This window comes from Cylas formicarius, unplaced genomic scaffold, assembly GCF_029955315.1.
Source record: "Cylas formicarius isolate icCylForm1 unplaced genomic scaffold, icCylForm1.1 PGA_scaffold_1__22_contigs__length_36826433, whole genome shotgun sequence".
NCBI classification, from domain to species: Eukaryota; Metazoa; Arthropoda; class Insecta; order Coleoptera; family Brentidae; genus Cylas; species Cylas formicarius.
In genome coordinates this window covers 13,132,576-13,155,794 of record NW_026844264.1, presented here as the reverse complement: position 1 = coordinate 13,155,794, position 23,219 = coordinate 13,132,576, and the positions used below count along the sequence as shown (strand labels likewise).

The 23,219-nt window shown below is 35.8% G+C and overlaps 1 protein-coding gene across 10 annotated transcripts in view; it reads right to left on the bottom strand.

Moving 5' to 3' along the window:
• LOC132697015 (muscleblind-like protein 2a) overlaps positions 1–23,219 on the bottom strand; it is a 471,687-nt gene that overhangs the window by 8,276 nt on the left and 440,192 nt on the right. For 7 of the 10 annotated variants that reach the window (XM_060662254.1, XM_060662253.1, XM_060662247.1 and 4 more), the window contains 4 exons: positions 16,630–16,800; positions 12,416–12,598; positions 9,441–9,656; positions 2,293–2,421 (listed from right to left, as the gene is read on the bottom strand). In XM_060662254.1, coding sequence (XP_060518237.1) covers positions 2,293–2,421; positions 9,441–9,656; positions 12,416–12,598; positions 16,630–16,800 — 699 coding nt within the window. The remainder of the gene's footprint in view (positions 1–2,292; positions 2,422–9,440; positions 9,657–12,415; positions 12,599–16,629; positions 16,801–23,219) is intronic. The other 3 variants (XM_060662255.1, XM_060662256.1, XM_060662257.1) reach the window with 3 other exon arrangements.

Below are 23,219 nucleotides of genomic sequence, written 5' to 3'. Positions count from 1 at the left end.
AGTAGTTGTGGCAATAAAATATGTACGAATATGTACATGCTGGTAGTCCTGCAATTTTCAAAAATGCCGTTTTTAAATTACGAAAATCATTTGTGATTCAATTTCGGGAGTAAGCCACAAAAATGTGCCTGTGGTTTGTGTAAAAAAAGGCAAAAACCTGCAAAATAATTATTTTAGATTTAAATCCAGCAATCAATATAGGATTATATCGAATAAAATGTTAACATTATGGCACACAGGAATATAAAAAAAAATTATATGACCAATCATGGGTTGCTGGAAACGCATGAAAGAAAAATTGAAAAATTACAAGGTCCCGAAAGAAAGACGAGTGCAAGTGACAGAAGCAACGTGTAGTAGTCTTCAGTAGTAGTATAGCACCGGAACAATATTATAGAGAAACACATTGAGAGACAGTTACTATAAGCATGTAGTGTGGGATATATCCGTGTGCAATATACTAGCAAAAAGCACGATCACAATATACGACAAAAGCACTGGTACTTTATTGCAAAAAAATTTTGGCCACTCTGAAATAAACATATCGTCTAATTAGATCCACTCGCGCGTGTAATCAGATAAAATGATCCCGTTCGTAAGCCGACTCGATAAGTGCAAGCGTTTTGCAAAATTTACAAAGCTAAAACCGTCGGGCAAAACTGTTGGCTGCTGTCCTCTGGTTTTCTTCACTTGCCGCTAGAATGTAGTTAGGACGCAAACCACTACCCCAATGTATGTTAAACGTGTAATCTGGTGTTAGTTACGATACGCTTGTGCCATGAACAACTTCTCCATTAACTTTTCCGAATGTCGTTCACTCGGGGAAGCAAAAACAGCTGCTTGATGTTCATAAAAAATGTTTCTCTGATTTTGACGATTGGTGTTCAAATTCAGAACTAAAAAATCACTAATAGAGAAAATAAACAAATAAAAACTCGCCTCTACGAAACCAGTTGAGCTAGCAGAAGAAATTAAAAAATCATGGGTACGGAATCAATTAAGATCGTACAGGACGGATCAAACTAGACCCCTTTAAATGGCAGCTCCACTTTCTAAAACATATATAGCAAAATTTTCATGGTAGTATGTACCTATCTAAGTTTGTTTGTTTATAAATTATTTTTTTATTAGAAAATAATTAACTGTTTTTTTTTTACAAATAGAAACAAGTTTTTATTATAGTTAAGTTTGAGCCCATTAGCAGAGATTTAAGAGGCAGTTGTAACATTTCATTTTGAAACTTGGTGCTGGCATATGAAGGAGCTGGTAGGGAATTAATTTGAAATACTTTACAGCATTGCATGAAATTGTTATTTGGTATGTTAACAATGTGATTGTGATACACCGTTAAAAAATGTTATGAAATGAAGAATTAAGGGTTATTCACAAAAAAAGTCGAAAAACGTATGATTCTACGATCATCCATTTTAAGCCAAATGTTCTTCAACCAAATAAATTAAGCGAAACTAACACATTTTTACATTCCTGATCTAAAGCTGTAAAGATCCTTGGTTCGTCTAACGCTCTGGTCAATACTGTCAACTTTAGTCACTATTATTTGTAACTCCTAAGTTTATTTGATGTACAGTTTTGATATTTCTTAATTCTTCTTCCCGGCTCGTAAACAAAAACGATGAAATCCCACATTATTTGAATGAAAAATAATGAAAACCACAATTTGAAAGCTACTCAATACGCACTGTTTTTTTTTGTAACGTTTTGGCAACGTCATTCAAAGTCTACTTGTAAAAACTGATAAAATATCTGTATTTAGGATATGATTCCAGGAAAATAATATATTTAGAAAGAAAGTTTATTTTCAACAATTCAATCAATCAATAACTTCTAAATTATTGTGCATCCTTATATATCAAAGAGGGGCTTTGGAAATGTTTTTGATATGAGTTTAAAAAAATGCACCTTTTCAGTAACCATATTTAACTTGGAATGGTTATTAACATTACTTATTTTATGAAAATTGATTTCGGACAGCGACATTAGTTTTCGTTCATCTCTTTTAGGAAGGACCTTGGACATAGGCCATAATTGTTTGTTTCTTGCATAAAACCAATCAACCTCGGACCGAGGCACTGACATCTGAATGCTGCTTTTCTTTCGCACCCATCCAAAAAGTCATCAAAATCAAGCAAGAAATGAAGAAGTTATTATTTCGCATCTGCCGTTTTTGCGCTGCGCGGATCGAGAGTGTGCGTGTCACAAGCGTTAACGAGAATCGTACAAGGAAAACTGAAAAACGGTGTAGTGTCATGCAAAGCAGGCGCAAAAAGGTACCAGTAATAGATCTGTGTCGGCGGTGCTAGGCTCGCGCGGCCTCTTCTTGCCAATCTCGAGGGCGACTGCTGCGGCTGCGGCTGCTGCAGCCGACGGCGGAGGAGCCAGCAATGGCGAAACTGCAGCGGGCTATTAGTAGAGCATCAGCGACAAGACCAAGCACATCCGCGCGCACCATACGGGTGGGGTAAATAAAACAAATCGGTACTAAATTAATATACTCGAATAGTGGACGCGACTGCGACGATTAAATCATAAATAATACTGCGATGGGGCGATGCATTTCCGATTTTTCAATAAGATACGTCGACAGCGAAGTTGTTTCAATATGGTTGCGCAGTTTTGGTTAGTCCTATAACGGATTCATAGAGAAGGGCCGTTGAAAGATACACTGAAGACAAGTCAAAATTCAGTTTCGTTGCAAGAACTTGTGAACTAGAGAAATAGACAGAGAGGGTCTCCTCGGAAGAGTCACATCATAACGTACGGCGTAACTCAGTACCGTGGGATTTTTTAATATATTTCATTTTCAGATTTCTGGGAAAATTTCATGACAGGTTCTTGGAAATTTTCCTATGCTTAATCCCAAATCACATTACCCACTGGAAATTGATACTGATATTATAGGCTGTGTAAAATATGTCAACAAACAAAACTTTTTTTATATAATGTTTTTTAAATTAATTTAAAATTTATTATTTATTAGATATTATTGGACTTACGAAAAATATTTTTATGATAATGGGACATGCAATAAAATTGTTATATAATATATAAAATATAAAATTAATAGCAGTTTTAGACGCTCTATCTCAGGGAAGTATCGAAAGTAAATTAAAATCAGTGACGTACATTTGGATCAATCAATTTTATAAAGTTTCCCCCGCCGCTAACGCCACTGTTCAATCTGCATTTAGGGAAACATTTTTCATAAAGTGATATCAGGAATGGTGGCAACACCAACATATTGTATGATGATGTGGTTATGAATTTAGTTTTACATCGATTTTTTAATCAAAATGCGATCAAACCTCAAACTTCTTTCTCTTAAGCATTGACTTTGACAAAGTTTGTCATGTTTTTCGCTTTATTTAAAAGTCAAGCTGGCCATACACATCACTCGATATAAAACACTTTTTTCACTCCGTGACTCTAAAAGAATTAGTCTGTGTCTGGAGTCTAGGCCTATACAAACAACTAATAATATCGAAGGTTTGTTCCTGGAAAAATACTAGGAAATCTTTATTCAGTATTCAATCCTGGGTTTGAACCAAAATGTTATCATCGTAATGATTTCGTTTTCTTTCATTTTGTACTTCTTGCTTCTTGTGTTTCAAGTTTTCCTATATAATATATATATATATATATATATATATATATATATATATATATATATATATATATATATATATATATATATATATATATATATATATATATATGATGACACTATATTCCGGGATATCATCCGTTCGCTCGTTGAACTCCGACTGGAATCCTGCAAATCTTGCATCCGACTGGAATCCTGCAGACGTTTCGCCAAAATCTCACTTGGCATCTTCAATGCTCGCGCTCCGAAAACACTTCGAATATATATATATATATATATATATATATATATATATATATATATATATATATATATATATATATATATATATATATATATATATATATATATATATATATATATTTTATTGAATATTACATTCTAATTTCAATTTTCCTGTTTTGATTTGCTGTGAGGTGCAGTTAGAAAGTTATAATATATTTTGCAAAACAACTTTTATCTATACAACAAAATCTTATGGAAATATAAAAAAATTCCATAGAGGTACGCAACTGAATTAAAGAGTTTTGATATTTATGGAATATATATTTACACTTGAAATCAATCAGTTCTTGAACGAACACGATGCAAAACCTTAAACAAAAAAACTGGAAGTATTTAAATTAACGAAACAGTAATTAGAGGGCAGTTAATTTCAATATCTTCGAAGAAAACTGACTGCCATTCAGTCAGAACTCGAATTGTAATAAAGAAATTTAGTGTATAGTCAAAGAACACGATTAATAATAAAAGAAAAGTACAAACCAGCTCAAAATTTAAAGACCACATTGCCTCGCTGTTAACTATCACATTATATCAACCAGAAATACATATCAGCTCACCATCGACAACCACCCAGAAGCAACATGTCTGCACCAAATCAGGGAAAACGTTTATTGTTAATCGAACGACAGTGAAAGCATAAACACTTACCCATTATGCGTATAAATCTGCCATAACATACTATACAAAATTAAATGATGTCGATTCTGAAAAGATAATATTACACAAAAAATAAAATCGGGGCGTATTTATACTTTGACCGTCCTCATTTGGCAGACCCGTAATTTAAAAACCGACAGGCGCTCAAAAATGTGATCAATTATATCTACACTAAATAATTGTTGTTCTCCGAGTCTGCACGGTTTTCGATGTATTAAAAGAATATTAAAAGAAAAGTGCAAGTGCTGCTCAGTAATATATCTTCGAAGGTAAATTTACTTTGCTATAAAACTGGTTTAAAGCCTAAGAAGATCCATGCAAAAATGTATATATGTACACATTCCACTGCATCCTTGTCGAAACGGGGAAAATGTTGCCATGTCGTTCTAAATGTTATTGATCCTATGAATGCGCAAAAAAAAAGAGAAGCCAACCGACACACCTTCAACGAGCGAACAGCAGAAAAATAAACCGAGTGGTTCAAATATTTACTTAATGCGTGGCAGTGGTGGAATGAAACCACATTACTTGGCAATACAAACTTATCAGAGTTAAAAATCGTACGGGCTGATAGGCATGCATGCATGCAAACCTCAATTACAGCCTTTCCTTCAAAAGAAGTACTGGGGAATGTCACGTAAACAAATTGACAAACGCTCCTTACGCAACGATTTGCGTCTGTCTAAATAATTTCGCCCCGCTGTTCATCTTTATACTGCACATGATGGCACCTTTATCAAACATCAACAACCAAACGTGTGCTATTAATAAATTCCTCCTAAATAGAAGGACAGTTCAACTTTTCATATAATCAAAAAAAAATCCTTTAGACCAACCCATAGTGTTGCGGTTTTTCAAATACCCTCACGCTTATTGTATTGAATTTCTTCTAAAAAAAAAAAAAAACAAATTCTTTACATTTACTTCAAATTTTAAATGGAATAGAAATCGCCCCCAAGGGTCCTCTGTATTTCAATAAAAAAAAACCTTACCTGTAAACTTGAGTGACCTAAATTAAATACCCAAACGTTTTGAAGGGAAGCTGTACAACGCTAGAATATTTTCTGAATAAAGCCAATGAATTACATAACACAATAAGATAGCTGCAAATATGAGACGAATAAATGGAGCATTGGAATTTTTTAAATGGTTTTTATTAAAAAATAATCACGAGAAACAGTTTGTGTTATATTTCACAAAAAAAAACGGTCTAATTACACCATTTGATTTATCCCTAAATTAAGAATCTTTTTATATATAATTTCCGCGTTCTTCGTAGTGCGAATTCTTTTCTTCGACAAACTGTATAATATGTACTGGTTATAATTTGGCAGCCCATATCATAAATTTCATCGAAGTTATAGCGATTACCTTAAACCGCTTTTTTCTAGTTTAAAATGGTCTCTATATAATTCGACACTTATTCGATAGTACATTCAAAATTAATCTCGATATTTGCAACAATAGGCCTAAAGGTAAGTTCAATTCAAAATTCGCCTTCTTGAAATCTGAAGACAAGTTTGTGAGCAAAAATTGCATTGCTTGCCAAATATATTAAAGCTGTTATTTTGGCGTTTGATTTTGGGGACTCGGCATATCCGGTATTTCGATATTGTTGATGACATTGTTCTTAGGCCTATATTAAAGAAGACTGACCAAGTAATGACAACAGTTGTCGCCTCTCTTCTGCTTTCTTCTTTCCATGAAGAAGAATTTTCAAATAAACTCTACAACTCGACACTTTTTTCCATTTAAAATTTCAAAGCTTGTGTGCAAGCAATCAAAACAATTTTCCTCCTGTTCTTTTCTTTAATTTGAGGTCTTAGCTGTTTATAGCATTTACGAATTTGCAATATTAAGGAACATATAGTACACCGTCGGGGGAGTGATGGGGTGTTAAATTATAACCGTACACGTGAATTTTGCATCACGTTAAATGCACTGCACTGCGGCAGCTCTCGTAATTTTCGATTTTAAATCAAACGCTCTGACACCGGGCGATTAATCGAAATGTGCCAAAATAAATATGTCACGCGGTTTCCTACGTCAATTCAATTTACTTAAGATTAATCCCAAGTAACCGTGCAACCGTTAGGTAAGTCAACGGGGAAGACTGGGAGTGACGTCCGACGTATATACCGAATTTAGATCCACTTAGACCCTAATCAATCGATAATTTACCGTGATCGACACTTTCGACCGCATCTCGATTAAGGCGGACGTGTCGAATCACGACCGCAAATAATTTAGGGGCGCCACGTGATAAGGATGAATGGATGATGAACCGTCGAAACTCGCAAAACAAAGATTTCGGACAGCTTTCACACTGCAACACTAAAAAAAATATTTGTACAATATTTTACCGTATAACCGAGTGTTTGAGAAAATGCGAGAAATCTGCGGGATCTATGAGTAGACAGAACACGAAAAAAAAAATGAAAAGTTCCTATGTTTTTCGTACACGCTCTCTTTACGGAGAACGCGACTTAATTTTTTTTTTTTTTTAATGAACCCTAACCTATTTTCCTCTAATTTAATATGAAAGCAACAATTTTTTTTATTCAAAATGAAACATTGTTTTTTTTTCCTGAAAAATATTTCATCTTATCGGTATAAATAACGACAGGTGCAAATTACATATCTACAGCCTACAGAGTAAACTATATGAAGTCATGTTGTTTTTTCGTGTTCTATTTAAATCCCATAAATTTGTACTACGCACGGTTGGAAACCAGATACTTAATTTTTCTATATATTCAACCAGTAGATTTCGTATTAAAAGTAAAAAAACAACATACAAATTTGAAAGGTATCATGCTTTCAAATTTTCCTACAGTTAGTGTCTATTAAGGTCTATAAAAATTTGCGAATTTGTGAAATTTTTCATGCGATTTTGGGAGATCTATGGAATATAAGTAAACGTATTCCCGCTTATAGGTTTAGGATGTTTCATTTTCTAATTATTCCTTTTCATTTTAACCAATAAGTAAATATCGAAAACTATTTTTTTTTAAATGATAATGTTTAGAGTTAGTTTTACGTGACGAGGTTTACGTTCAAAAATATTTTAAATTAAAGGAAAATTAAAAAACCAAATTAAAAGTTAATATCTCAAAAACTGGTAAAGATATGAAGCACACTCCGACTGTTTTTTTATGTTTCTTTTCATTTTAACCAGTAAGTAAATGTTGAAAACTATTTTTCAAAAATGATAATTTTGAATTGATTTGAAATGTTAAGAGTTAGTTTTGCGTCATGAGATTTACGTTCAAAAATATTTTAAATCGAAGAAAAATTTAAAAAATCAAATCAAAAATTAATATCTCAAAAACTGGTAAATATATGAAGCATCGTCCGACTGTTTTTTTTTATGTTTTGGCATGTCTTAGAAATGTCAGTCAAAAAATCTACTACAACTGCTTCTACTACTTGCTATACACAGAAGGAAGCCCTCCCGCAAGTAGGTTTCTAAATAAATTTATTAGTTGAAAGCGGTCAAAATTTTTTTTAGCCGTTTCGAGTGTCCAGCATTTTAGGTAGGGGTAAAATCGCGAACCGTGTAAATATATCATCACAGAAATGGCGGAGGTTTTGCAAATGGGAAGTCGGCTCGATGGCGCAGGAGCGTAAGTCGCGTTCCTTTTTACACCATATCTGCGAATTTCAACAAATTATACTAATTGAAATGGGCGCTTTTTGTGATCAACGCCTGGTGGTATAGCCATTTTGCAAATAGATAGGTGGAGTTATTGGTTATTTGAAAAAGTATAATTTTGAATTCAATTTAGCGTAGTTTAGAGCGCCCTAAGGCTGAGAGATTTGACCAGTGGATATGTCCCCTTGTCAACTAAACACCAGCATAAAACAGTTCAATATAAGCCGCAAATGTATTAAAAAGTGTTTCCATGTTGTGTCTTGTCTTGCTACTGGCTACCACCGCAATCAATTAATGAAGGTATATAAAAAAACGCGCTCTTTGCATCACATGCTTTGTTTCGGGTTGTGGAGTTGGGGCATTCGCGTGAGGTGAAGGTGGAGGACGGGCGGGGATCTAGCTACCTACATACAATTGCAGTAATAATCCCGCGCCCAACAGCATACTAATGGAAAATTATAGAAAAAAATACTACGTCGCTTAAGTCGCGTGTAAACACAACACCAAAAAGAACACAGCGGCAAATCATCGCATCAGGAATTTGTCAAATTGCTTAGCGACACACAGAGCACACGCACAAAAGTAAACTACCGAGGGTTATTTTTTCACTAATCAGCGTCCCCGATATTACCCTGCTATATGCACGAAAGCTGGGAGGACCTACTGGTTTAGAGTAACGCTCCATTCCCGTGGCCAGAGGGATTCGGATACGGTCTCTGTACAAATACCGAATTACTTGTCGCAGGCAGACCAAGAAAACGTTATTAACAAACTCAGGAAACAAAAAAAAAACAACGCAACGGAGCCAAACCAAAAAGAACCAAAGGCATTCGATGAAAAGGTTAGTACTAAGTACAAAAGACAATACTAAAGGGGCGTGTTTAGCTTGCGTTAAGAAAAAAAGTCAACCTCGGTCCTCTTATGCTGCAAAAAACGCCGAATCAAAAGGCGACATTATCCAAGAGCAGTTTTTTTCCGGAAATAAAATATCGCTTAATTTTTCAACCATAACAGATATCGAGTTGAAATGTTGTAATATCCGTATATGGTTCCCAACAAATGTTGGAATTGTTTGAGCAGCGGCGTAAGAGAACCAAGCGGGGGAATCGGGAAAAACCAATTTAAAAACAAACAAAAAGGCGAGACAATCAGTAGAGACAAAAGAGAGAAACAACAACACTAAAAGCCGTAGAGCGTGCGCCCTAAGACTGCGTAGCATACCGCGCTAGCCCGCGACTGTGCGGCCTTGATTTGGGCTTGGAGGTGCAGAGGGGGATGGAAATAGCGGCAGGGGTCGCGGTTGCAGCGGCCCTTGACTGCATCCATGCAGACAGTGACAGTGCCGTCCTCGTTGGCAGTCACAGAGTCGGCGGGATGCGCAAAGCGACATTCTGACTCTGCGCGCTTGCACGCCCCGCGCTGGTATTCACGGCACACCTACAGCAGATTACCCGGGCTGTCATCAGCACAAGCCACCGCTGCGTTATCACTGGCCGCGGCCTGGCGACGTGCAGTAGATGTCTACGTCACGTCTTTCAGGGGCAGCTACTACTCTCTTGTTTTTTAGAGGGATGATCATTTAGTTACGAGTAGTACTTCTTTATTTTACATGTAGAATGACTCTTTGCAAACAGCGGCATTATCGACGATTACTATTTTTTTGCACAGGAAAACCTCTAGGTACACATCGTCTGGTCAGGTGTCGACTCTGTCTCGCTGACCTATCGTGAAACATGCTGCTGGTTTCTTCAAAGCGCTCTTAGAAACTGACATGGTGCTTGCTTTACACGCATTTTCAATACCTGCCGGGGATGGTCTCAATAAAGATCCGAAGACCTAATCCCAAACAAGTAGAAACCTGTGTCGCTGTTTATATTATCGGGGTGTTTGATGATATTCAGAAACCGCTGATGTGGTATTTGTGGAAGGTTGACTGCTCTGTGGTATCCTTTTTCCCGATGTATTCATGGGGCCAAAGCTGGACCGTAGATGGCGGGAGATTTTAGGACAAGTAGAGAATCTAGTTTCGATGTTACGTTGTTCCAGAATTTGGAGCACATGGAAGCAATGCAGAGGCAAACGGGGGTCATTATTTACGGAAGGAATTTCTGTAAGTGGTTTTGGTGAAGTGTATTTTTTAATTGGCCGTCTGATATATTGATAACAGAAATTGTTTGAGAGAAGAACTGAGGTGATGTGTCTTAAGAGATTCGGGTTGAGACATAGATGTTGTTCTGAAAACTAAACAATTGACCATGAAGGATTTTGAAGACATTCCTAGCCGTGTGGCCATCATCTTCATCTCTTAACGATCTCTTCCTGGGATTTGTTCGTAAATTTGTCCCTTCCATATGAAGCATGGTCCAGATAGATATTTTTCGATTAAAATGAGGTGTGCATGCTTGTTTCGGGAACAGGAACTTTAGTCGATGGAGATTCAACGTCAAAACTAACTAGAACGTCGTCTGGCTTTAACTTAATACATTTTAGTTCTTGAATAAGATGAAAACAATTGAGCTCAAAACTGAAATTTTTTCCTGTGATATTTTGCTAACGAAGATCGTAGAGTCGAGAAATTTTATAGTCTTGAGGAGTAACTGCCTTTTTTATGGATTCCGGAACAGATGAACCTTTAATGACATATTTTATTTTACGCTCTACCGAACGCGTATCTTTATTGTGACCCTCCCGGCAGGTATTTAAAGTGCGTGCAGAGTAACCACCAGCAATATCAGTTTTAGATAGCGTTTTAAGCCATGTTTCGCGAAACGTTAGTGCTACAGAGTCAACACCCGACACAGGAGAAAAGAAGGTGTGTGCATATAAGTTCCACAGCCCGCGGAAGTTTCTTTGCAAAAATAAGAAAAATCCGCTTTCCAACGTGAACTCCAATAAAGATAGCTGACACTCCAAACTTCGGCGAGTCAACGTCGTGGAAAATTATAAATATTATATATTTTACAATTTGGTCATTTGTCAACACTGAACTGAAATAGCAGGAGCTATTTTTCAAACCCCAAACTGATGGAACCAAGTGGAGATTGATGTAGAAAGTGGTTAGGAATTAGGTTATCCCGTCAAAATAATGAATTATTAAAATTAAAAAATGAGAAATGTATTGGATAGCCAAAGTAACAGAACTTAGATATTTATTAAATGATTTTTTTTTAAGAGCACGTCCGAACTGGCTTAACATCAAAAGCGATTTTGTTACTGTTGAACTAACTGAACTCCTCCTCGTGGACTGTAAGAAGATGGTCGGGAAAACAACAGAATAGATAATCCAAAACAAAACACGCATAGGTTCCCTCTCCCCAGGTTCGAAAAACTTACAAAAGCAATGCAAAACGGAAAAATGCACTGCCATTAAGGAAACCCCGAATTCAATTCGCAACCAAATGATCATCCAGCTGAATAACCTTCTATCGAAAAAGCAAAATATTACTTGCGATGTAAAAAGGGTACTAGGACTACATAAAAAACTTCAGCGGAATAAACCACACCGTGCACAATAAGAAAAAGGGGGGTCGATAGAAAGTTACAGGTGCTCCAAAAAAAGTAACAAAATTCAGCTAAGACTTGATCGTATTTACAGCTAAAAGGGTCTATATCACAATATAAGAGAGTGTAAAATAATAAACCGCAAATAACCATATGTACACAAGGGGAAAACTGAACTACGTCTATGTATATAAGGGTTAGCGATTCTGGTTAGGTGAGTAAGCGTGAGGTGTGTTAGTATATATCGGTTAGTCCGGGTTAATTACCTCCTATGCGTTACTGTCCGCAGCTCTAAAACCCAAAATAAAAATAACCTGCGAAAATAAACGGCAAAGTAAAAAAAAAGTAAACGCAAAACAAAAAGGCGAGACGTGTCTTATTTTAAGAACCAGAAAACGAAATAATACAAGAAACATTAGTAATAGTAAATACAGAGTAAAAAAATAAATAAATAAAAGAATTAAAACAAAACGCGGTGTCCGCGGCGAACGTTATAAAGCCGCAAAAACGAAACCGCTGTTGTTATAAAAAGAAGCAAAACGAATACAATAACTTAGCGCATAAATTAATTATAATAAATAAAATAAAATGTCGCTGCATGTACAATGAACGACGTACAGTTTCCCATGAATTCGGCTTCAAAACTGATTGTGATAAAAATGGTTCTGAAGTAGAAAAAATTGGGGGCATCCTACCTCGAGCCTGTCGGACCTGGGCATCTTTTGCTGAGTGACCACGGTCTGAGGTACGACGCCCAACGGTGAACCCACGCCCGTGGGATCCGGTCCCATTATCGTGGGCATTATGGGCCCCGGAGCGAAGTACGGACTATACGTGCTACCGACCTGAGGCATTCCTGCTAGATAGGGGTTGGCGGCCTGCAACAAAAAAGTTACGCGCTTTCAATATATTTTTTTTCTCGGGTACTTGAGGCGTAAACATGCACAGCGAACGCCAAAAAGAGATAGGAAACGGGAAAAGGAAGAAACGTAGACGAGAGCCGCGATATGGGAATAAAATCGGAATTAACGCTTTCCACGTGTGCAGGGAGAGCGGTTCAAACAGGTTTCCGCAAACACGGATTAAATTTGTATGCAAACGTCGGTTTGAGAATATCAAACAATGTAGGCACTGAATTTTAGGACATCGATCCGTGTAATGGTGGCATAACAATGTCTATAAATGGGGGTAACCTATCTCTGTAATCGTTGGTAAATGGGTTAACAACGACGAACATGACCTGCAAATCCTGTCGCTTGGCGGTTTAATTTTTTTTCGGAGATTTTGATTTTTATTTTTGGAAGCCGACGGCTTTTACTCAGAAATAGACTTAATGCCATAAGCTCTTTTTAATTTTTTAGTAAAGATTTATTGTGGTAAAAAATTTCTAAAATTATTGGCCGACCCAACACTTAAATTTTAAGAGAAAATTTTTAACAAAATGTATCGAAAGTATTAAAATTTTGTGGACATGAACAAAAAAATTTAGTAGCAAAAATCATGGATCTCCCGATAACAGTTGCCGTCAACTGAATACATTGTTTGCACTACAACACTAGTGACGTAACTAGTAAATATTTCATTTGTTTAATTACTCTGCAGAATTTAAGCAATTATTTCTGAAAGGAATTGAAGCAATGACGATGATAGGGCTACTGATTCAATAATTAGTTCCGACTTGAACCACACGCCGTAATTGATGATTTGATCACCATAGTTGACGATAATTTGTTATCACACATGTTTTTAACACTACCGGTATCTCAATCTTGATATTGGGAACTACATTCATCTTGGGGCTCTAATTCTCGAACCTGATTTCGCAAGAGAACGATAACCTTATCCCTGTCATTGTAATAAGAAAATAAATCAATAAATAGACAACATCCGTTCCCAGAAGAACGTTGTTGCCCATTTACAAGAAGTGAACGGATCTTCTGTCTTTGTCAATACATTTATTTTCATTCATTAAGATGGGAAGCAATGCTCCCGGTGCGAAAATTAGGACCCAATTCATTTTTTTATACTATTCTGAAAATTTAGATATTAATGAGTCCCTTTAAAAATTTTCCAATGACAAAAAGCAATGAAGGTTGCTTGTAGGATGAGAAGAAAAAGATGAATTGAACAGTTGAGCTGTCGTGGAATTTACTGTATTTAAATGTTGTTATTTCATAGAACTCATTTCCTATAGCTACGATTAATTAATTTGAACAAATTTTCAAATCAAGAATATCTCTCTTATTAAAGAACTAAATAATTCGAATGCCAAAAAGTACTTTGCAACGAATAGCTAAGATAAAATAGTAAACGCATAGTCCAACAAAAATAAATAAAATTTCAACGTCTGCAAAGTTCGTTGGTTGCTAGAATTTCCGCGCATTGACTCTATCAATGCCGGCTTCCGAAACCCAAGACGGGTAACTAACTAATCGAGCTGCTTTCCAGTTGGTAATCCGAAAGTTTGCTTATATCATTTACGGACCGTTGGTCAATTTGAGAGGACAAAATGCGCTCTCGAAGATTCTTTTAACGAAAGAATAAGAGGGAGAGATTTATGCCAGAGAGAATGGGATCCCGGAGGATATCGACCCGGTTCAGTTTTATTAAATATCGGTTTACTACTACTCGGGTGATCGTTCGATGTTAAATTAACCGAAAGATAAACTTGTGTTTTCTGAATTTGGGGGGAACTATTTCGCTTGATTCCGTTATTTACGATGGTGCTCCCACGGAATGTATTTATTGTTACGTTAAGGGCCGTTATTCCAATGTAAAAATTAATACTAAATTAACGAAAGCCTCACTTTATAATAATACCACATTCACATTACAACAGTGCTTGGAAAGGTGAAAAAAAGGAATATTGCAATGGCTCGAACTTCCGTAACGAAGTTAAGAAAAATCAATAACAGCCATTACTAGTAATACTAAATTAAGACTGCTTAACTAACAATGATAGCTTCCCACGAACTGTGGGCATACAAACGAATGGACAAATGAAGAGGTTGAACAATAAATTTACACTTCTTCAAAAAGACAAACTGTATGTATCGGTCACTCTGCAAGAACTCAACTACAACTAACCAAAAGACCTTATCGGACAAGAGCTGCATGAAGTAGTGAGTATAGCTCAAGACAGTGGTATAGTACTATCAATGTGGTAAAAAGAATACGTAGTCACTAAGATGGAATAGAGCAGAAGAGAACTAAATTTGAAATATTGAATTTGAAAAGGATAAATGTTATAAGATTTCCATAATATAACCAATTATGTGCAATAGGATTTTACATAGAGCAACACGGCTGATGAGGATTTTGGGAATACGGAATTTAAAAATTGGAATATACTGCTACATTTAGGAGCACCAATAACCTCGTGATTATCTTTTAACAGACAATTTAAAACTTCTTTTTTTGGCAATAAACTGCAATTGGTTGAATATAATCTTTTTAAATTCACCGAGATTGAAAAACCCGCAGTAAGTTATTTTTACCACGTATTTGCCTTCCTCGCCTTAGGAAACATGACACAAATTATGTTGGAAGAAAGGGGCCTTGCAAATAATAAAATGGTTTTAAAAAAATAGGTGGGTTTTAATTACCTCTCGGTGGGTAATAAACTTTTGGGGGAGTCGAAAGAATAACAAAAATTTATACTCAGAACATCGTATATTGTTTTTGCAGAGGGCAGGCAATGTTTGTATTTGGATATTTTCTCTGACAAATTTATTGGGCATATAACCCGAAAAAAAAAATATATTTTATTAATGGCAAAGTTTCAAATGAATTACAGTCAAAACGTTTTTTTATTAACTTAAAACAAATAAATGAAAACGGTTAGGTTCAGCAGTCCATGCCCTTTTTGGAAATTACGGACTTGGTAACACTGCACGCCGTCTCAAACATGTCGGTAAAATATCATCACAGGTTAATAAAATACGAGGTCACAGTGGAGGTGTTACTTTTACACTTCACTTACAATGAGCAAAGGAAAACTAAACAATTGAAATAATTAAGTGTAGTTGATTTTTTAAACTCTTTATTTGTGTCTTATATTTACTTAGGTAATGTTCTTTTTTATATTGTAGGTATTCGTAGCTACTAAATACTCTCATTGAACACTTTTATATATTTTAGTGTATGTAATCGAAAGTGTCTGTTTAGTAACAATTATTAATACTTTTTTTTATAAAATTTGATGTTGAATGATTTATAATTATTACTAGTATAATGAATACCTCAAAACTGTTTTCCGAATTGCGCCATTTAATACCGTTCCTAAAAACATACGCGTACGATCGATACCCAGTCAATTAACAGAGATTCCAAGAGGGAATATTTTCCCTCCTCGGTTTAATCCAGATCTCCCCAGAGATTTCCCGTCCCGAGGGGAACATTTTTCGTTAAATCTGATATTGTTTATATAAATTTATTGGGAACAAACACGCGGACCGATAAGAATCACATATAAACCTCCGCAGAAAAATAAAAGCGGGAGAGGCGATGAAATTAGAAATCGAGGAAAACGCGGGAATATAAAAAGCGTCAAGCGAAAGCGAAATTGAATCAGTGATTCGGATCTGCTATCGGCCGCCCGTAACGCATTTGTTTACTCAAAAATGATAAGGCGCGCGTCAACCGAATAGGCGACCAAAATCACTGAATCGCGAAGCGGCAACAAAAAAAAATAAAATAAGGATAAATCAATGCTTTTTACCATAAACGCGTACGAATCGTCTATTGCCATGGACAAATATGGGAAGAAGGTCGGGGTAAGGCACTCTACTGTTGGGTCCACCTCAAAATCAAAAGCGACAATGTAAATTTTTAGCACCAAACCCTGGGCCAGCGTGCGCATGCGCGACGATAATTAAGTGATACCAAGCACGCATCGACCAAGACTTACCACCGCTTGTACTTGTCCCGGTACCAATTGTTGTCCGGGTGTTAGGCCCATTTGTTGCATCAGGGCGTTCTTCAGTGCTAAGTGGTTCCTTCCGTTGATAAGCAGTTGATCCTTGAGGTGCTGGGGCGGATGGAAATATTTGCACGGTGGTTTCTCTCGATTACAGCGGCCCTGTAAAGGAACAAATCAACTTTTATTCAAAAATAAAAAAAATTGTACGACTTAAATCAAATATTAACAGGAACAAAAAACTTATGGATTCAGGTTACAACACAAATATTTGTCCCAAAAACAGCCATTTCACCCTTAAAATGGTTAAAATGGTGGCTAAATATTTTAAAGATAAAGTGGATATAATGCATTGGCCATATTTTGTATTCTCAAGCGGGAAAAATGTCCTAAAGAATATTTTTAAGAAGTTGTCTTGGACAGACTTAAATTTTTTTATGTGGATGTTATATTGCGGGTTCCAGGGAGGCAAATAATAACTTATTATTATAAACATAGTTTATAAAACTATATTATTTTATATAAAACTATACCCCAAGGTCATTGACTTCGCCAAATTATTAATCAGTCACACTCATTATTGCGACAAAATAAAAAAAAACTTATTTTTTTTTATTTAATTTGTATTTACATGGTAATATGTGCAAGCGTTAGTGCTAATACTGCCTCCAAACTGTTTGTTGTAAATACTATTAAATCGGGGATAACAGTAACACATTCCGCGAAAATGCTTTTGGAATAATAAATGTTAACTTCCGCAAAAACAAAAATAAAAACAAAGCAACGCGATTTTAAATCGGTAACATATTCCGCGTGTAAATATGTAAATTAATTTAAATTTCCTTTTTATTTTTGCTTTTTGTTTCGCCACGGGAAGCGTATGAAATTTTAATAAAGACAAAAGATGCGAAAATGTTACTTTGTATGACGAGCCAAATGAAGGCACAACAGACGCGCACATGCGAACCACAAAAAAGTATATTTCGGCACAAATCATCAACATAGACCGTATATGATTTGAAAATAGTTCGGCGATATCATGATCGAAATAAAGCGGTCAAAAACAAGTATACAGGGTGATTTTTCAGTAGATGTAATGAATTTTGCGTATATTTTAAAAAGAAAGCGATATGGGAACGTTATATCCGAAACACAGCAATCGATTAATCAGTATATTTTTAAATAATGCCGCTTAAGCTAATTTAATTAGATTTACTATCACGAGGCATTTGTTTTGTACCAGATTTCCTTTTATTTCCACCAGTAATGTTCGTGATGTGCACATTTTGTGTATACAATTTTAATTTAAGCTTTCTCCTTAAAACGGAAAATTCCAAGTATTGATGTATAATAATAATAATTTCCGTTAGACTTACAATGGTATAATGTCATTATAGATACTGTATAAAATGTAAAAAACGTCTCACAGTAATAGAAAATTAAAATAACAAACAGGAACAACAATTTGAATTTGAAATTTAAGTACTCGTCAATTGAATAAAACGCTTGAATGCAAAAAAAATGTCCTTGCTATAGACTTGAATTAATTATGATTTGACATTTGTTTGACATTTAAACGTGTTGAAAAGTCTTATGGGTAAAGCCAGTTTGCCAAGTCGATGGGGTGGTATGTATATTAAGATTAGGTCTTGGGTTATAAGATAATATATCCGTTTTTTCAACTTCAATTTTAAATTCACCTTAACGTATTTATGAAGTTGAATCTGTATGTTAAAACCGTTGAAATTTGGGACCCTATATGAACTTCGATTCTCGCTTTCCTTTTTTCTTATTAATTCAATATAAATAAAGGGAAACTCGAAAACTCTCATTATCGAACCCCGGGGTTATACGATATCGTTATCGACCAAAACAAATGCGTCCCGAAATTTGACAGGAAATTTTGAAAATGCATTTGTTTTGGTTGGTAACAATTAAACGCAAAAACACAATTCTCACGCTTCGTCGATCCGTTAATGCCCGCTCGCGAATTCCGTGCGCTATCGATTATAATAAATTAAAACGCGATGTTGCGTAAAATTTCAACCAATTAATTTGTCGGAAGTTATTTATACCGGTTCTCTTCCCATTTAGACAAACCAAAACGTTTTACATATTTCATCGGGACAACGCAGAGGTATAGTCAACACAAAGTCAATTGGAAAACAGAAAGTCGGGTGGTTATGCTCTGAAAATAATTAAATATTACATAAAAGTTCCAGTTCAGATGTATCGACAATATATTTATTTATTTCTTTATTTCTTTATTTGGTGATTCCACTCTATCCGGGTAACTGGCGTGATAACAAAAAAAAAACAAAAGCCCTGTGACAGAACCAGGACTGTTTCATAGGCTAACGCTTTATAATAAAGTTAGCTGTTCCAGAGGTACACGCTATTTAAAGCATGCGCAACATATATCACCGTTGCACAGAACGGCACCATATATAAGATTCACCAAGTAACTTTAAGTTTAATAAGGAGATTTGAGCGATCGTTGCATACTTTTGTAGAGTATATTTTTATATTTTATGTTTAAATAGTTTTTTTTAATAAGCCTATTTACTTATCTGCCTTATGAGATTGTCACAAGATTGAAGTTCCAGTTCTGCAGCAGAGTAGAGACTTGAATCAGATTTTATATTGATACTATTGCGATTGAGAAACCTTCACCATATTCGATACCTTGTAGCTACTATTAGGATTGGGTCCTCAATAAATAATATTGAAAAAAATCAAATTAGAACTTTTTCAGACGAGTCAGAAACGACAGCTAACGCAAATGAATAAGTTGCTACATAATTCGACGGGCCTCCCACGCTATTATTAAATTAAGATCCTTTTAACGAAACGGGCGTACTTAAACAACTAGTCGGCACTGCCAAAAGTCGACAACTTTAGCGGAGTACATCAAGTTTATGAAGCGCCGACGGATAGAACGGTGAACTTCCCGCAAACAGCTTTCTCTATTGTTCACAACCGAAAACAGATTCCTTCCCGCGTACGTATACGATACAACAACGTTGTCGAATAACTCTGATTTTGACGTAATATATTATGTTCAGAGACGAACTACCAGGTGATAATATATTTGTAAGCGCCCCAATTTTGAATTTCGAATAACGACACCAGTCTATAGAAAGAAACACTAAAAGCGAGTAATTGTATATTGTCAAAGATAATTTCCTTATCAATCCAGAAAAAATATTTGTTTTAAACTTAAGAACAACCTATTATGTACGGTGCGATGTGTTTCTGGTTGTAAACTTGTAGGAAACGAACCAATCAAGATGAGTTGTCGAGTTTAAAGCTCGTTTTAGTTAAAACGATTCCAAACAGAAAAATCAATAGATTACAGTAGATTTTTGTAAATGCGCCGAGCGCGGCTCTAGTTATAATGTACAGGGTGTTAATAAAAACCAAACTACATAAAGCAAACATTTTTTAAAATTATTTTTGAAATGTACATTTTATTATTATTGTCGATGCACTCTTGTAGGTTCTCGAGGAAGCGCATCATTACCCGATGGATCATTTCTTGGGGAATTGAGGCAATTTCTTGTCTTATGGCTGCCTTTAATTCTTCCAAAGTCCGCGGACCATGTGTGAAAACTCTCACTTTGTTTAGAAACATTTCTTGAAGAAGATTTAGAGAACGACGCGTTGTGTGCGATGTAGCACCATCCTGCTGGAACCAAAGATGTTCTCTTTGATCGTTGTTTAACTTTTGGACGTAGGAAATTGTTAAGCATATCAAAATATCGATCTCCGTTGACTGTTACCGTTATTCTATCTTCTTCGAAAAAGTAAAGACCCCACACGCCGAACTCCGAGATTGCACACCAGACGGTGACTTTTGGACTGGGAAGAGGTCGCTCATGAAGTTCCTGTGGACTATTTGCTGACCAATAACGGAAATTTTGTTTATTTACGGTAGACGAGAGGTGAAAGTGAGCTTCATCCCTAGACATGAATACAGCGCCTCTGGGAATGTTTTGAAGAATATCCCGGCATAAATTTGTACGGGTTTCAAAATCTTTTGCGCTTAATTCCTGCACTACCATCGTTTTGTACGGATGCATTTGCAGTGAGTTGTGTAAAATTGTTCGAGCACTTCTATCGGGAATTCCCAAAGGAGCTGCATGCTTACGAGCTGAACGCCTTGGAGACTGTTGTACGGAAACTCTTACTGCATTCACATTTGTTTTTACTGTCCTTGGTCGGCCAGTAGATTTTCGGTTAAGCGCAGAACATGTTTCCCTGAAGTGTAAAGCCACCGACGAATTGTTCTTCCATCCGGAACCGCGCCATGCCGACCAACATCAAACTGATTCCAAAAGGCGCGCTGCGTCGCTATTACAGATTCCCCTAATAAACTTCTGGACAACGAAAACACGATGCACTGCGCTCCAAGCCATGTCGATAACTCAAAATTGCATACTTTTGTCTGCCTAACGCGAATGCGTACACAGTGTTGCCGGTTTTACAAACCGAACAACCACACTATTTGAAATCCTGCCTACCTTGTTGCCGCACCCTGTAGCATGTTTTTGAAAAAATGCAATATCCTACATCGTTCGAAACAATGAAATTATGGACTCGAATTTCAGAAATTAATTTAGAAACATCGCTAGCGCATTCGCAATATATCGGCAAATTTTAGGTAAGCGGCCTATTCGTTTGGTAGATTGATTTTGTCGGACATATTTGCAGTGCAACATCTGGCGAACGTGATATTCGACAACGTAGGGGCGGGAGGAGGGGTTTTTGTGTGTATACATGATTGATTTTAAACATTTAAAACATTGACATAGTTTCATCGAACGAAATTAGTATTTACGTTTCGCAACGTAAATTAGACTGTTTTTTCCAAATTTATTCTATCCGAGCCCGTAGTGCTGCGAAAAACCTCCCATGGAAAGCTCATTTTAACGACGGGGTTAAAATGGAGCTATCTCGCCGGTTCAACTTTTCCCCGTTTGATGTCGGCAATTTTTGACTCGTCTTTCTTAATTTCGGTCTACTCAAGTTATTTCAAATTTAATTAAATTTGGATTATTGTTCGCCGGACTTTATAATTGAAGGTTTGTTCATTTTAGGGATTAATTCCGATTATTGCTCCGCGGCGTACATTTCGACAGAGGTTTTATCCGAGCGACCGGAAAATTTAAATTAGTTTTTCAGAAGCGGACCGATTACATGATTAGGGGTTTCTATTATATGCGCCACAATAGCGTGTCCGCCATAGATATATAATAATAGATAGCATATTGTTTTCATTTTAACGTGATGCAAATATCTACACACAATTGAACTCAATATACTTAAACAAAATATTTCGTTAAACATAACCCATAAAATACAAATAGAGAGAACAATGACAATTTCAAAGTGAAAACGTGTTTTTGGATATTGCTGTTATTGTACGACCAAAAATATAGTGGATTTATTGCTTTGAAGTTTTAAGTAAAAGCAGACCTTCGCAGGACCGTGGTAAAATCCATCCCAACAGATGTATATTCTGCATTAAGTAGGTTTTGCGTGCGATGGACCGTAACGAACATTTGTAGAAACTTGAATTTTTTTTTTTGAAACGTAAACGTAAAAACGTTTTAAATTTTATTAATCATTGATGCTGGGGGGTATTTTCGAATAAATAGAAGCGTTTATTTTAACATCAGGTGATATTAAGGAGTTTAATCTAAATGGCAATATGTTCGTATATATTACAGAGGTATTTGAATGTGATCCTTCCAGTAAGTACGTATTTATGTACCTGATTCTCGAGGTTTGATCTTGCTGTTTTCACTGGATAGTTCAAAGGGTAAGGGTAAGTACCAGTACTCGATTTATCTTACAGGTAGGTTTGAAAATAATAATATATTAATAATGATACTATGTAGAAATTTAATGAAATAGAACGTAATAAATGTTACTTTGCACTAAATATTTTATGCACATGTTTCAAGAATTGCTCGGCCAAAAATATTGAAAACATATATATCCCACTTGTTAGTGTAGTGGCTGCTAGGCAGGGCGTTTTATAAGGGGCTGCAGTTTTGGAGTAATAAAGAGATCACGGGATCGGTTGTAAAAACACAATATTTCTGGTCATGGTATATAAGGAATGATAGCCAAAAAGCCGCAATGATATGACGTTTCCAATTAATTGAAAGACATGTTTTATAAGCGGGTGTACTTTTTTTCTTATTGTGTGTATCTGTAGTTAGTCTTATCTATTCCAGATATCCAAAGAACGCTCAGATGCGGTCTGCATTATCTCTAAAAGTGTCAATTTTGGCTAATTTATTTATAATTTAATAATGAATTTTTCACAGGCAATGATTTAGAATTATTTTCTCCCACCTTCCATCGTTACTATAGAAACTATTCAGGCCATTTCTCCCTTACATGCTTACATTTGCATCACAAAAGTAGCAGTTTAATGAATCACTTATGTTGTCTCTTTTAATTGTGTACTATATTGGCCATTACACGATAAGAAATTTTATTCCGACATATTCTCAGGGTCCGGTCTCTCTTCAATAACTTCTTTAGTATTTAATACATTATTATGTACA